The 17,441-nt window shown below is 43.5% G+C and overlaps 1 protein-coding gene across 1 annotated transcript in view; it reads right to left on the minus strand.

Annotated features, from left to right (window-relative positions):
• Positions 1-9,998: 9,998 nt before the first annotated feature.
• Positions 9,999-17,441, minus strand: part of LOC115548578 (WD repeat-containing protein 87) — a 28,364-nt gene continuing 20,921 nt past the window's right edge. Inside the window, exons 52-54 of the mRNA XM_030363323.1 lie at positions 11,099-11,308; positions 10,564-10,695; positions 9,999-10,160 (exon numbers count right to left, since the gene is read on the minus strand). Coding sequence (XP_030219183.1) covers positions 9,999-10,160; positions 10,564-10,695; positions 11,099-11,308 — 504 coding nt within the window. The remainder of the gene's footprint in view (positions 10,161-10,563; positions 10,696-11,098; positions 11,309-17,441) is intronic.

A 17,441-nucleotide genomic window follows, 5' to 3' on the forward strand; every position in this document is an offset into this window, starting at 1 on the left:
CAATCAAAGCCAGAAATCTAGGGGTTATCATGGATTCAGATTTACATTTCGACATATCAAATCAGTTACAAAATCTGCATATTATCACCTCAAAAATGTAGTAAGACTTAGAGGGCTCATGTCCACCGAAGACTTACAAAAACTCGTACATGCTTTGATCACTTTTAAGCTTGATTACTGCAATGGTCTCCTTACAGGTCTCCCAAAAATGTTTCTTCCATCGTTACATTGGCTTCCTGTAGGTCAGAGAATTGATTTTAAAATCATGTTACTAACCTATAAATCCCTGCATGGTTTAGGGCCAAAATATTTAACAGATATGCTTCCACTCCATAAGCCTTCTAGAACACTTAGATCTTCTGAGACCAATCTGTTAATTATCCCCAGAGTAAACACGAAACATGGGAAAGCAGGATTTAGTTACTATCCAACAAATAGCTGGAATTACCTCCCTGAGGATCTAGCCTTAAAAAAAGGCAAATTCCTTCCAATCTGGCTGACTGTCTGTCCGAGTGTCCGTGTGTCCATCAATAGGGTATCTCACAAAGTCGGGCACGGATTTGCACCAGAGTTGCTTGGTATCGGTTATGGGTAGGGGTGGGCAGATTGATCCAGACACATCGATACTAAACAAAATACATCTAGTTTTTGAAGAAGAATTCTAGCGTCAGTAGGATCAATAGCAGTGTTTCAGATTCTCTTTTCTAAGTTCTCTCCCTTTCCCAAAGAGTAAAACTCCCTTTGCAAACAACATTTTATTGTCATCTCACAGGCACCGCAAGGTGTGTTGGAAAGCTGTTAAAAGACTATATTATACTTATACTTGAATCAAAAGCTATTATGTGGAACGGGCGGATCATAAGCTCATCTCTTTAAGGCTATGGTTGAAATGTTCCGGACATTGCAACATGGCTCCATACCTTACTGAAGCCTCAAAATGTTGACAGACTTGTTATAATGACTGTGGTTCACATTTTATGAAACATACCCATCCCTCTCATCTTACGCACGAAGACCAGACAAAGAGGAACTTGTTTGAAGGTTGTTGAAGTAAGAGAATTCAACTCGAGACTGAAGTTGTTCGCTTCTAGGTTCAGTGTCTGATTCATGATGCTGTTGCATTTAAGCTAAAATCAGGAGTGTTCTCTTGCTGTGTCCAAATTTGATATTTTCTGTTGCAGTTCCTTTTGCATGGAGTAAATTACTGCAACCAACGTTTCGATTGAAAACGTTGATTGACGTTGTGATTCTCATTTGATCAAGAATCGCGCAACCCTACAGTGACGTTTTACTCTAATCAAAAGCATATTCTTTCCACATATAGTAGCTTGTTGGTGAAGTTGTACTGTGAATAGCTGGAAGGTACATAGAGGTAGTAGGGCTATTTTTAAGTTCTCCACAATAAAGAGTGTATATTTCTGTTTTTTCCCCTAATTTGTCCTGTGTTTTAACATCCATTCAGTTGAAAGCAAATGGCTTGCTACATACATGCTTCAGTTGGGAATCAAACCTAGGTTTCGCAGCTGGCAGGTTGACATGATCGACTACCATTCACCTTTTAATGTTTGCTAACCTTTGGCATAACTTCACATTCACCGGCAGAATATATGCAATGTTTGTAAAGGGTCAATGACCATTGATGTCAGACTTGCTCCAATAACGTAGTCTTCTCTTGCATGTCCTATGGCCTTCTGGTGTCATTAACCTGTCACTGGAAAGGTTAATACATGATGACGCTTCATGGACAAACAGCTTACTGGGTGGAGTTCTGTGTTCTTAAGACATCCCTGGATTCTGTAATTGGTCTACTGTCTGTAGTTGATGCTTTAAATTGATCTATAGTGTGCGTTCACACTATTGATCCGAAGCAAAGCGAATATACTACCCGCATGTTCACCAAAGTACCCAGGTTTGAGTGTTTTCAAGCATATTGGAGGAGAAGGGTCTCTCTTGTGAACAACAACGTAGCTTCCCGCCAATTCCTTCTCAACCATGGCCGAGATACTTGCTGTGGAAGTACCAGAGATGTCATGGGTTATAATATCATCTGGATATATCACACTTCGGCCTTGATATTATATGTGTAGCGTAGTATACGCTACACGTGAACCTCCTAAGATGGCACAATTTGATTAGTTTGCTATCTCGGGATATTGGGCAATGTCCCATGATTGAGATCTCAAACTCAGGATATTGTTTTCATTGCAGAATGTCCCGCTTTGCAAGTGTTTCAGAGGAAGAAATTCAAGAAATTCAACAAAATGCTATCCCTAAAAACACATAAGAGCAACACAATATGGTCTTCACGTTTTCAAAGGTAAAATGTGCTTATTATTTATAAAACAGCAAGTAAAAAAATGAATTTAATGGAGAGCGCTCGTGAAGGTCATCTCTTCACGCTAATAAAAACAAATAAACCGCTAATAAATACTAATAAATCCCGGCAAAAAGTGTTATTTTGTTTACTTTTGGAGTGTTCATATGTAGTATATACTAAAACAATTATTCACCTCAGGCTCCGTGAATAGTGGGGCTATTCCCAACTATTCACTTTGCCTTTGGCAAATAATTATTATAAAGATATTATAGAGACCTGGGAGTGAGCAAACTGCACCAATCACATAATCACATCGTCCGCATGTAACAGGTTTTTGGCCATTCATAAATTCGAAAATTTGCCTCTAGTCATGTCTTTTCATTAACTTTGTATGGATTTGCACCTTCATCTTTGGTGTGACAGTGTATCGCGTGCGAGGGCAATATGAGTTTCTGTTTGATTGTTTCGGTGTTAAATGTAATGGGGAGAGTGAGTATGGCAACAAAAAAAGAAATTATCCACAAATTAATTAAAATGTTTATAACAGGTAACAGGTAAAAATAAAGTAAAAAAAAGAAAAGAAAAAAACTCAAAATAAAGCTTATTTTTTCTATGACACGTAAATGGCAAAAAATTGTAATAAATGAGTGGAGAAACATAACAAACTACAAAATGCAATTCCTGCAGAAAATGCTTCGAGTGTTGTAGTGCAAAATGAGGATGAAAATGTTTTAGTAAAGCCACTTAATTTAAGACGTAAAGAAATGTTAAACGGTTTATATCAATGAAAAGAGTCTAAATGGAGTAAACAATGTAAACCAAGAATGTAAATAGTGAATACATTTGAGATAAAAGAACGAATAGCTGAGCAGTTCCAATAAAGTGTGTGTGTGTGTGTGTGTGTGTGTGTGTGTGTGTGTGTGTGTGTGTGTGTGTGTGTGCGTGTGTGTGTGTGTGTGTGTGTTAGCATTGAGCTTCTACCGGGAGTACACCGGATATGTAGCAATCGCCTAGCCTCTAGACATATAAACAGGGGTCCCCATACACACAAACACCTGATACCTAACATTCATATTTCCAATTGATTAATCATTTTAGTGTAAAAAGTGTAGAAATAAATAGATTCAAGATTCTTCATCTTGGCCAGAGACAGAAAGACATCTATGATCTGAATTAGTGACTTTCACATATTTCTATGCATGTCAAGGGTACATAGTCAAATTGTCCACATTTTTTGGTGCTATATTTTTACATTGTTCTAATTATGTATTTTTAATTCTACTACGGTCCTACACTGGCTGCTCGACCCTTCCACATTTTCCTCCCTGGGAACATGTACGTACTTTACCATCTTATCTTAACTATTGCTAAAATGAACCTTTGTGTGTTAATATATTCCGAGCATCAACGGTTTCTATTGTGTTCCTCCCGGGGCGATGCCTCGGTGGTCTTGGTTCACATCCTCCGCAGAGCGAACCAGGTGAGGAAACTCCAGAGCAGCAGAGAGGCTGAGGGGGGGGGGGGGGGGGGGGGGGGGGGGGGGGGGGAAGAGACATCACACCTTTATACTTATTCGACTTTTGAGTTGAGTTATTATTTTCTTCCGTCCAGAAATAAATTATTGGACTCCTCTCACGATTACAAACCATATATAAATGCATTTCATACCAAACCATATGCATGTTCAACTGCCATTTGAGGAAATGGTTAATGGTAAACGTCAGGATCTGTGTTTCTGTTGCTATACCTGATGGCTGAGGAGTGGATCCCATTGACAAGGGACATACGTCACCTACACCAGTAGGCCTACTGTCTGGCTCTAGCCCATTGATCCTTCGCACTAACCCCAATCACTCGCATCTTCCCCTCTTTCGGTGGCAATGTCCAAACTCGCTCACTTGTATGCTCATTACCTAATCCCTTGATAGGGAAGACTATATTGTTTATGAAGGGTATTATTAAAGGGGATGTGCACTACAGCCCATTAGATTATAATTTATCACAACACAAAAACTCTGTAAGCCGTTGTGGAATGTGTGGGGAGGATGGCTGGTTGTTAGGAGGTGTCATAATACACCACCAGGTGTGAGTGTGAGTAGCGGTTACAAGACGTTTTGAAAACCGGCCTCTTCTGACATCACAAGTTGGCCTGTGTCAACCTAGATGTGTGATAGATAGATCAGTCTACCAGCCTACCCAGTTGACATTAGCAAACGTTGCTCATCTATCGTACATCTAGGTGGACACGCCCCCACCGATTTTCAGAACGGCTTGTAACGACTGATCACACTCCCCTTTACGCAGCCTCACCCGACCTGACCCAGACTGGCTAGGGTTGGGTCAGGCTGCACACCTTCGGTGTATTCAATGGGCCCAGGTTAACCCAGCAATCCCAGTTCTGAACAGCTGCCCAGACTGTTACCATTCAACCTACGCTGCAAAAATAGGGTTTAGGCATCAGCATCAGCAGTCAACAGTTTCCCTGATGTCATCTTACAGTTCTGTCCATATGTTCCTAGCTGTTTAAATAATTAAAGAACAGATTGAAATGTTACCTGTGTAGAGCCACACATCGTAGTTTATTATATAGCTTATTTAGAGAGAGCTGCTGTGCATCCTTGGGTAAAGTGCAGAAATAAGAGCAGCTCAATAGGCTTTGCTGCTCATACGATGCATTATGGGTATTACGTTTAGTGCAGCGGAGAGGGAACCAGTTTGGAGCACGCCTACAAAATGTTGTTCAAATGGGCTATAGCGCTTCAGAGGGAACACGTGAGCGACGTCAAACACGGCGGGAGTGTATCCCTGCGTGTGGGCGACGGTTGGTCATGCATTATGTGTTTCCCTTCCCCGACCAAAAGGCACAGTAGTCCATGGAGCAGTTTTCCCCCTCACCTGATGAGGAGAAGCTTCCGGATATGTTCTGAATGCTCGTCATACTGGTCGGCATTGTGGCGTTAGTCACGGGCGTTTTGGTGTCAATCATTGGAATTGTGGCGTTATCCACTGGTGTTGTTGTGTTATCCACTGGCGTTGTTGAGCTATCCACTGGTGTTGTTGTGTTATTCACTGGTGTTGTTGTGTTATTCACTGGTGTTGTTGTGTTATTCACTGGTGTTGTTGTGTTATTCACTGGTGTTGTTGTGTTATTCACTGGTGTTGTTGTGTTATTCACTGGTGTTGTTGTGTTATCAGCTGGTGTTGTTGTGTTATCCACTGGTGTTGTTGTGTTATTCACTGGTGTTGTTGTGTTATTCACTGGTGTTGTTGTGTTATTCACTGGTGTTGTGTTATTCACTGGTGTTGTTGTGTTATTCACTGGTGTTGTTGTGTTATTCACTGGTGTTGTTGTGTTATTCACTGGTGTTGTTGTGTTATTCACTGGTGTTGTGGAGTTATTCAATGGTGTTGTGGAGTTATCTGCTGGTGTGGTTGTGTTGTTATCCGCTGGCGTTGTGTTGTTATCCGCTGGCGTTGTGGAGTTATCCGTGGTCACTGTCCCGTTATCCGTGGTCACTGTCCCGTTATCCGTGGTCACTGTGATGTTATCCGTGGTCACTGTGATGTTATCCGTGGTCACTGTGATGTTATCCGTGGTCACTGTCCCGTTATCCGTAGTCACTGTGATGTTATCTGTGGTCACTGTCCCGTTATCCGTGGTCACTGTCCCGTTATCCGTAGTCACTGTGATGTTATCCGTGGTCACTGTCCTGTTATCCGTGGTCACTGTCCCGTTATCCGTGGTCACTGTGATGTTATCCGTGGTCACTGTCCCGTTATCCGTGGTCACTGTGATGTTATCTGTGGTCACTGTGATGTTATCCGTGGTCACTGTGATGTTATCAGTAGTCACTGTGATGTTATTCACTGGTGTTGTTGTGTTATTCACTGGTGTTGTTGTTTTATTCACTGGTGTTGTTGTGTTATTAACTGGTGTTGTTGTGTTATTCACTGGTGTTGTGGAGTTATTCAATGGTGTTGTGGAGTTATCTGCTGGTGTGGTTGTGTTGTTATCCGCTGGCGTTGTGTTGTTATCCGCTGGCGTTGTGGAGTTATCCGTGGTCACTGTCCCGTTATCCGTGGTCACTGTGATGTTATCCGTGGTCACTGTGATGTTATCCGTGGTCACTGTGATGTTATCCGTGGTCACTGTGATGTTATCTGTGGTCACTGTCCCGTTATCCGTAGTCACTGTGATGTTATCCGTGGTCACTGTCCCGTTATCCGTGGTCACTGTGATGTTATCCGTGGTCACTGTCCCGTTACCCGTGGTCACTGTGATGTTATCCGTGGTCATTGTCCCGTTATCCGTGGTCACTTTGATGTTATCCGTGGTCACTGTGATGTTATCCGTGGTCACTGTGATGTTATCAGTAGTCACTGTGATGTTATCCGTGGTCACTGTGATGTTATCCGTGGTCACTGTCCCGTTATCCGTGGTCACTGTTATGTTATCCGTGGTCACTGTGATGTTATCCGTGGTCACTGTGATGTTATCCGTAGTCACTGTGATGTTATCCGTGGTCACTGTGATGTTATCCGTGGTCACTGTCCCGTTATCCGTGGTCACTGTGATGTTATCCGTGGTCACTGTGATGTTATCCGTGGTCACTGTCCCGTTATCCGTAGTCACTGTGATGTTATCCGTGGTCACTGTCCTGTTATCCGTGGTCACTGTGATGTTATCCGTGGTCACTGTCCCGTTATCAGTGGTCACTGTGATGTTATCCGTGGTCACTGTGATGTTATCCGTGGTCACTGTGATGTTATCCGTGGTCACTGTCCCGTTATCCGTAGTCACTGTGATGTTATCCGTGGTCACTGTCCCGTTATCCGTGGTCACTGTGATGTTATCCGTGGTCACTGTGATGTTATCCGTGGTCACTGTCCCGTTATCCGTAGTCACTGTGATGTTATCCGTGGTCACTGTCCCGTTATCCGTGGTCACTGTCCTGCTATCCGTGGTCACTGTCCTGCTATCCGTGGTCACTGTCCCGTTATCCGTGGTCACTGTCCCGTTATCCGTGGTCACTGTCCCGTTATCCGTGGTCACTGTGATGTTATCCGTGGTCACTGTGATGTTATCCGTGGTCACTGTGATGTTATCAGTAGTCACTGTGATGTTATCCGTGGTCACTGTGATGTTATCCGTGGTCACTGTCCCGTTATCCGTGGTCACTGTCCCGTTATCCGTGGTCACTGTGATGTTATCCGTGGTCACTGTGATGTTATCCGTAGTCACTGTGATGTTATCCGTGGTCACTGTGATGTTATCCGTGGTCACTGTTCCGTTATCCGTGGTCACTGTGATGTTATCCGTGGTCACTGTGATGTTATCCGTGGTCACTGTCCCGTTATCCGTAGTCACTGTGATGTTATCCGTGGTCACTGTCCTGTTATCCGTGGTCACTGTCCCGTTATCCGTGGTCACTGTCCCGTTATCCGTGGTCACTGTCCCGTTATCCGTGGTCACTGTGATGTTATCCGTGGTCACTGTGATGTTATCCGTGGTCACTGTGATGTTATCCGTGGTCACTGTGATGTTATCCGTGGTCACTGTGATGTTATCAGTAGTCACTGTGATGTTATCCGTGGTCACTGTGATGTTATCCGTGGTCACTGTCCCGTTATCCGTAGTCACTGTGATGTTATCCGTGGTCACTGTCCCGTTATCCGTGGTCACTGTGATGTTATCCGTGGTCACTGTCCTGTTATCCGTGGTCACTGTGATGTTATCCGTAGTCACTGTGATGTTATCCGTGGTCACTGTGATGTTATCCGTGGTCACTGTGATGTTATCCGTGGTCACTGTGATGTTATCCGTGGTCACTGTGATGTTATCAGTAGTCACTGTCGTGTTAACTACTGTCACTGTTGTGTTATCGATGGTCAACGTTGTGTTATCCGTGGTCACCGTGTTGTTATCCATATTCACTGTGATGTTATCCGTAGTCACTGTGATGTTATCCGTGGTCACTGTGATGTTATCCGTGGTCACTGTCCCGTTATCCGTGGTCACTGTGATGTTATCCGTGGTCACTGTGATGTTATCCGTGGTCACTGTCCCGTTATCCGTAGTCACTGTGATGTTATCCGTGGTCACTGTCCTGTTATCCGTGGTCACTGTCCCGTTATCCGTGGTCACTGTGATGTTATCCGTGGTCACTGTCCCGTTATCCGTGGTCACTGTGATGTTATCCGTGGTCACTGTGATGTTATCAGTAGTCACTGTGATGTTATCCGTGGTCACTGTGATGTTATCCGTGGTCACTGTGATGTTATCCGTGGTCACTGTCCCGTTATCAGTGGTCACTGTGATGTTATCCGTGGTCACTGTGATGTTATCCGTGGTCACTGTGATGTTATCCGTGGTCACTGTCCCGTTATCCGTAGTCACTGTGATGTTATCCGTGGTCACTGTCCCGTTATCCGTGGTCACTGTGATGTTATCCGTGGTCACTGTCCTGCTATCCGTGGTCTCTGTCCCGTTATCCGTGGTCACTGTCCCGTTATCCGTGGTCACTGTCCCGTTATCCGTGGTCACTGTGATGTTATCCGTGGTCACTGTGATGTTATCCGTGGTCACTGTGATGTTATCAGTAGTCACTGTGATGTTATCCGTGGTCACTGTGATGTTATCCGTGGTCACTGTCCCGTTATCCGTGGTCACTGTGATGTTATCCGTGGTCACTGTGATGTTATCCGTGGTCACTGTGATGTTATCCGTAGTCACTGTGATGTTATCCGTGGTCACTGTGATGTTATCCGTGGTCACTGTTCCGTTATCCGTGGTCACTGTGATGTTATCCGTGGTCACTGTGATGTTATCCGTGGTCACTGTCCCGTTATCCGTAGTCACTGTGATGTTATCCGTGGTCACTGTCCTGTTATCCGTGGTCACTGTCCCGTTATCCGTGGTCACTGTGATGTTATCCGTGGTCACTGTCCCGTTATCCGTGGTCACTGTGATGTTATCCGTGGTCACTGTGATGTTATCCGTGGTCACTGTGATGTTATCCGTGGTCACTGTGATGTTATCCGTGGTCACTGTGATGTTATCAGTAGTCACTGTGATGTTATCCGTGGTCACTGTGATGTTATCCGTGGTCACTGTCCCGTTATCCGTAGTCACTGTGATGTTATCCGTGGTCACTGTCCCGTTATCCGTGGTCACTGTGATGTTATCCGTGGTCACTGTCCTGTTATCCGTGGTCACTGTGATGTCATCCGTAGTCACTGTGATGTTATCCGTGGTCACTGTGATGTTATCCGTGGTCACTGTGATGTTATCCGTGGTCACTGTGATGTTATCCGTGGTCACTGTGATGTTATCAGTAGTCACTGTCGTGTTAACTACTGTCACTGTTGTGTTATCGATGGTCAACGTTGTGTTATCCGTGGTCACCGTGTTGTTATCCATATTCACTGTGATGTTATCCTTCATCAGTGTCCCATTGTTGGTTAGATTGGCCAAGTCCAGCGGACCTTCCATCCTTACAAGGCTGAAGGGGCCCGGCTTATCTGTATAGAGACAAGTGTTAATGTTATTGATTTTTGTGTGTGTGTGTGTGTGTGTGTGTGTGTGTGTGTGTGTGTGTGTGTGTGTGTGTGTGTGTGTGTGTGTGTGCGTGTGCGCGAATGTGCAGGTGTTTGTGTTTGTGTTCGTGTGCGTGTGCGTGTGTCAGCACCAAGTGAACTTACTGCCATTGATCACTCCTGTTCCAAGTTCAACAATGAAGGTGGTGACATGACGGCCTCCTGTTGCCATGGCATTGACGTTGGGGACGGTGAAACTACACTGGACCATCCTGCCAGTCAGCTGACCCTGGATGTCCTCCACTGGCTGCACACGGGAGAAACCCAAGGTCTTACTACGCATTTAGATATTTGTTGATATTTTTCATATTTTGGTATACCTCATTACGCTATAATATAAGCTAACATACCGTTATTAATATTCAAACACATAAGGAATCAAACAGTGGCCGTTATCTGTGTCTTCTGAGACTGAGAGATCGGTCTGCCAGAATTCTGACATTAATCAAAGAATTCTGACTTTATTCTCAGAATTCTGACTTTAATCTCTGAACTCATACAAAAATTCACAAAAGGCCCTAGTCCCCTTTCCGTAACTATGAGAGACGACGAGCAACAAAAGTTGAATCCTAATATATCACAGTCAACACCACAGTTAAACCCCCTAGCTCATGGGCTATACGTCTACGGTCAGGGGGGTCAAAGTGAACCCAGAGGAAGCTCGCGGGGCACACCATCTCGCTGAGGGTCAGAACGCCGTCACTGGCGCTGTTGTTGCGCTTGGCCGTGAAGAATTGGAATGATCCGTTTGTTTGGCCGCAGACAAACACCGTTGTGGTTCCCTGGACATGGAACAAAACAACCGGGCTTCACGTTAGGTCACAGTGTCCTGTTACAGTGTAGATAAACAAGTACTATGCAATAATCCTTGTAAAAACATGCAACAGCATTTGCCTATTATGTGATGATGTTATGCATGTATCTATACAGTGTGGTTTGGGTTTAGCAGTTAAGGCTAGCAAAAGGTAAAACACACTAGAGTTAGGCTGCTCCATGGGGCTGTTAATGACATGCTGTTAGAGGTTATTCATTGCTTCTATACTCAGTTTTTTGTGTGTGTGGGTAAGTTTATCTTTGTGGTGTGTGTGCGTGCGTTTGTGTGCGCATGCATGTGTGCATGAAGGTGTGTGTGTGTGTGTGTGTGTGTGTATGCACGTGTCCATGAACATGTGTGTGCGTGCGAACCTCCGGTTGATCGGCGGTGAGTCCCAGGGCTACGTATTGGTTGGACTCTCCGCTCAGCCTGAGCGTGATGCTCAGGCTGCTGCCGTTGGAGGCTTCCACGAGGCCGGCCGTTACGGAGCCAAAGAGACAGCTCCCTGCCGCTGGGTCGCAGCCCTCGGGGTCCTCCAAGCAGAGCTTAGTATTTCCACAACCGGCCCGCGTGACGTTTACCTGCTGGAAGTCGTGTGGGTCAATAAGTCATCTGTCACATTTTATCTATTGGTTATAATCGATACGTATGTTACAACCTGGCTCAACGGTTGTACCATTGAAGGGGAGGCCACACATGGTCTTGTATGAACTTAATGAATTTATTAAAGAATACCGTGAACAAACAAACATAACAGAAACTAAGGATCGGGCTGCAGGCCAGGGAGAGAGAGGAATCACTTGATCAGGGCTGCTTTATAGGCTCCTGAGCCCAGCCTGCTCAGGTGAGCTGCTTCTCGTTAGTTGATAATCCATCAACCAGCAACCTGCAACACAGAACACACCAGAAGCAGCACCACCACCACACAAGGCAACCCTGTGACCGTCACACTTCCCCCCATAAGACAGTTCTACCCCGTACATTCATAAAGGGCATAAACTCCTGTACACTGCAACAGGATACACACTTTCAATTTCACTTTCTGAGTTACAAAGGCGCACGGACAAAGCATCCGCCATGACGTTGTGGGTGCCCTTAATATGACGGATGTCTAGGTTGTACGGCTGCAAAAACAGAGCCCATCGCATAAGCCTCTGATTAGGGTTCTGCAAAGAATTCAAGAAGGTGAGAGGGTTATGGTCAGTGAATACAACAATTGTCATTCCAGAATCAAGGTACACATTGAAATGTTGCAGTGCCAGAACTAATGCCAATGGTTCTTTTTTGATAACTGAGTAGTTCAGTTGGTAAGCGTTGAACTTCTTGGAATAGAAGCTAACGGGATGTTCGATACCTTTTCCATCAGCCTGGAGGAGTACCGCACCTGCTCCAACATGGCTGGCATCAACATGTAGTGTAAATGGCTGATCCAGTCTGGGAGCTAGGAGGACTGGCGCAGAGCATAACAGGGTTTTAACAACAGTGAAGGCTTGCTGACATGAGGTGGACCACATGTATTTAGACTTGATCTTCAACAAGTCGGTCAGAGAGGCCACCACTGTCGAGAAATTACGGCAAAAACAGCGGTAATAGCCAACCAATCCTAGGAACCTCATTAATTCTTTTTTCGTAGTGGGAACAGGGAACTCCTCAACAGCAGTCACCTTTGCATGAACTGGACGCACATGACCGTGGCCCACTACTTTGCCAAGATATGTTACCGTAGCTTTTGCAAACTCACATTTAGCCAAGTTTACTGTCAAATTTGCATTTGCAAATCGTTCAAACAAAGCCCGGATGCGACTTAGATGATCCCTGTGACGGTCACAGGGTTGCCTTGTGTGGTGGTGGTGCTGCTTCTGGTGTGTTCTGTGTTGCAGGTTGCTGGTTGGTGGATTATCAACTAACGAGATGCAGCTCACCTGAGCATGCTGGGCTCAGGAGCCTATAAAGCAGCCCTGATCAAGTGACTCCTCTCTCTCCCTGGCCTGCAGCCCGATCCTTAGTTTCTGTTATGTTTGTTTGTTCAGGGTATTCTTTAATAAATTCATTAAGTTCATACAAGACCATGTGTGGCCTCCCCTTCAATGGTACAAACGTTGAGCCAGGTTGTAACAATTAGCACTGCAAATATTTCAACGTGGGCTTAGGCAGATAGACCTACATAATTAGGGCATTTAGCAGACGCTTTTATCCAAAGCGACTTACATCGGTTAATTCACACATTGACACACCGACGGCAGAGTCAACCATGCAAGGCGACAGCCAGCTCGTCAGGAGCAGTTATATATTGATGTGGCCCAGTTATATAAATATTGACACAAAGGCGACACAAAAAAGCTGAGCTCATTAAGATAAGTATGGGTCTGTGTTATTTATGATACCCTTGAACTACCCTCCTGATATACCTCTGCGATGAAGGCCTATAGCAGGGCTGCCATTTACAAGAAAAGTTTGGAGTGAGATTCTGTGGGTCTGGGGCGGAACGACCCAAACTTTTGCTAGAAATGGCGACCCATCACCCAACTAAATTGTAATTGAAACTTAAAAACTGTTTCCAGCTTTTTTACACTTAGTTTATAATCGATCTGTTGAACGTGAATCAAATGAATTTGTAAGTTTAAGTCACCCACACTCCTTTAATAAGTGTACGTGTATTTGGAATTTGACCAATATATTGGAATTTGAACATTATATCTATTTTTATTTATATTGGGTAGTAAGGGTGCCCATAACAATTATTTTATCGGTGCCATTGATGACCTACGTACGCCACTGTTAACTTGCCATATCTTATGAGGAAGAAAATAAATTGAAAGTTATTTAGCTGACTTCTAAAATCAACGTTAGCTATGAGGTCACGGAGGTACCTCACTATTTTTCCAACCCTCGCTACGGCCCCAAACGTCAGCCCCAACGATCAGGCCGTACCCTGGTACCGTTGGCGAACTGCAGATGGGATGTTGCGTGTATGCTGGGTGCCAGGCACCCAATCAGGGAAACCACCAGGAACAGAAGCTGGGCCATCTTTAACCTGTCTCAAAGCAGTCCTCTGTCAAAGAGAAGAAACGACAAAAAAATAAAATGATAATGCAATGAAAATCCATAAAAAAAATGTTTTATTGTAGATAGATTATTACTATGTAACTACTATTATTTACAATTACATAATTCCGTACAAAAATTTTGGATAATTTGACTATTATAGAACATTAGAATATCATATTTTAGGCCTTTTTGTGTTGTATGGCAAATTTGTTTTCATTTGTTATTTCAATTGTAATACTGTTTGAAACATAAATGGCCTCTGCCTTTAACTGCTCACCATGCAGGCCTACCATATGTCACAAGATAAGTTTGATTGGTTAAACAATACAGAATATATCCGTTTTGGCTCATTCTTGTCGACTTACCTGTACAGTGTTATAACCAAAAAGCTGTCCAGGTGATTAAAATGAAGTCCTCTGATCTCAATTAATCCACAGGTTACTGCTTAATGCAGCAGACATCGGAGTGGGAATAGTCTATCCCTCACAATCCCCAAGTCCCACTGTTTACATAAGGATGAACATGCCTGTGTGTATTGTATGTGTGTTTGTGTGTTTGTGTGTATGTGGGTGTTTTCTCATGCACAAAACGAGTAGGTGGACTAGGATTCAATATTTATTTTGTTGTTGTACATGTATTCTTTGTTTTTCAACCCCATGGATTATAGCAGGTGAATTCTAGAGTAACACAATACATTTACAAATAATTTATTGTGTACACTATCTAAACTTCTTATATTATTATCATTATTATTATTATCATCATCGTTATTATTAGGGCACTATTATACTGCACGCATATGCTGTCATCAGTGGGCAATAGGCTCAATCATCATCAATCATCAATAAAACTCAATGAATCTTCAAAATAAAACGTTGTAATGTAAACAAATGTGTGAAGTTTGCTAACAGTCTTTCTGCTTCATTACGTGCAAAATAAGCATCAGCCCTCTGTAGCAACTTTATAATTTCTATTGACTGTTCATTTAAATTTGTTAAGGTACGGCCACACTGAACGCGTTACGCGCGCAAGATTATGCGCGTAACGCGCTCAGTGTGGCCGTACCTTTAGAAATGTTAATTAACAGTTGAAGGCTACCGAAGCAAAATATTGACACAAAAACCTTGAGTTGCCAACCGGACAGCAGCCTCTAGAACAGGGATCTCAAACTCGCGGCCCGGGGGCCAATTGAGGCCCGCAGGATGTAATATTGTGGCCCCCTACTTGACGTCAAAGTTTAGTGTTAGTGTGGACCGCGCGTTGTTGTCAAACGCACATTTTTGCTGAGACGCTTGCCACACTTTTTTATCCCTTGTGATAGGGTGACCAGATGTCTTGGTTTTACCGGGACAGTCCCAATTTTGAGTTGCGTGTCCTGAGTCCCAACAAAAGCCAAAGGACGCTAAAATGTCCCGGTTTCCACCAACCACTATGAAATGTCCCCTGTTGGAAGCGCTTACATAGCCAACGTGATCTAATGATAGCCCGATCATTAACTTAGATTGAGTCAGTTGTGCTCCTTTTTTCTGTGGAATATTTGATGTGGCCCAGCCTGACCCAGACTCTACCTCCAGCTGCCCCCAAGTTAGTTGAGTTTGAGACCCCTGCTCTAGAACCAGAAGCTCAAGATGAAACCAAAACTTAATTTAGTTTGCTTATTGTGCAAATCTAGCATTTCATAATTGAATGCTCTATTTGGTGAGGACTATAGCCTTATCACTATCGAACTCGTTTCGTTTGGTTCTGGAGGTATCACTGGTTTTAAGCCGGTCCGTATAAAATAAAATAAAAAAATGTGAATTTTTGTTATGAATAGATATACAAATATTAAGTAGTACCAGAGACATGAACTTTGAAGGGTTTGATAACCGAGTTCTGTCTTGGTTAGAGTCCTTGAATCTGGGACTCAAACCTAAAGTTCCTTTAGGTCGGGTTGGAGTTCCGACGATGGTACCAGAGAGACTGGTACCATCTAAAATGTTTTTTTAACTTTGCCTTTATTTTCTATCTGTTTTACTAATTTTTTGTGTATTTTTTCGTTGACTTATCTATTACTTTATTTTATTGTATGACAATGTTTACATGTGAAGCACTTTGAGTCTGCTTTGTGTATGAAAAGTGCTATATAAATAAAGTGGCCTTGCCTTGCCCTGCCTTGTCACCCACAAGTGTTTTAAATGTGTCATTACTGCAGTTTCGTTTAATCCAAGTCAAACAAAATGATTGGTTGACCCATTATCGTCGGCCACTTCTACAGAACACCCGCTAAACCAGTTTCAACTTTTACAGGAACAATATATCATTATGGCATCACTAAAAACATACACACCCCATACTCTTTACAAAAACGGCTACAAAACTGCACCATAACAAAGACTCCAAGCAACGGGCCAATCTTTGAAGCTCCTACAATGGCTTGATATATTGGCTACAATGAAGACTTTGGTTAGGGCACTTTCCTATTTCAACTCTGCCTTTATTTCCTCTTACGCATCTATTTAATTTTAGTACTTCATTTTATTGCTCATTTTATTTGATGACGATGTTTTTTATGGGAGGCGTTTTGAGTCTGCCTCGTGTATTAAAAGTGGTATATAAATAAGGAGGAAGGCCGAGCTCTCTGAGTGGCCAACGACGTGCTTCGCGACGCACGTCCCTTTCCCTTTCCTTCTTCTGTGACACTACGGGAAAGTATGTGAAGGAAATCAAGTCAGTCGACCTGCATAACTAGCCGATTCTGAACGAACTCGTATTCGAGATGGACGTGTTCTAACGCATTTTGGCCACTCAGAGAGCTCGGGCCTACTGGAGCCCAGCGAGATGTGGAACATCTTGCGGTCTGCTTGCATTCGAAGACCGTGGACAGCATTAACAGGAGTCAAGCTCGTCATCGTTTGTTTGGGTGGCAACTTGTCAACTAGGTAACAGGATGTATGGTAACTAAGTACAGTAATGCATTCATTTCTTGGAGCTTTTACAAAATAGTGGCTTAATGAAGTCATTATAACACCAACTTCCAAGAGGCTGTGTTCTAGGTCCAATATTTCAATAGGGTTAATTCCACCGAAGAACCACATCCAAGGGTTGAGATAAACGATTTATTATTAAGAATTTATACAAATACACAGAAAATCCCACGAAACGACATAACATAAGGACACACGGTAAACAATCGCTGAGGCAGTACAGTTGGAGTAGATACAATTCCTTCGGTAGAAATCTTCTTCGGAAACACATTTTGTACATTTTGTAGTTAAGGCACATGTAATAATCTTAATTTGATCCACAAACAATAAATACCGTCTTACAAGAGACCACCCTGAGCTATTACAAATAATAAAGTTTAGACCCCAGAAGCACCAGAAAATACGTGACAAAAACGATCTGTTCATACGTTCATCTGTTAACACGTTCATCCGTTCATACGTTCATCTGTTCACCCGTTCATCTGTTCATCTGTTCATTTGTTCATACGTTCATCTGCTCATCAGCTCATCTGTTCATCTGTTCATCTGTTCATACGTTCATACGTTCACCCGTTCATCTGCTCATCTGCTCATCCGTTCATCTGTTCATCTGTTCATCTGTTCATCTGTTCATATGTTCAGTCCATCCGACAGGGTGGCGTTGGCACGGGAACGAGAGCCTCGTCGCGATGGCTCCCTG

Source organism: Gadus morhua, chromosome 8 (genome assembly GCF_902167405.1).
Source record: "Gadus morhua chromosome 8, gadMor3.0, whole genome shotgun sequence".
NCBI lineage: Eukaryota > Metazoa > Chordata > Actinopteri > Gadiformes > Gadidae > Gadus > Gadus morhua.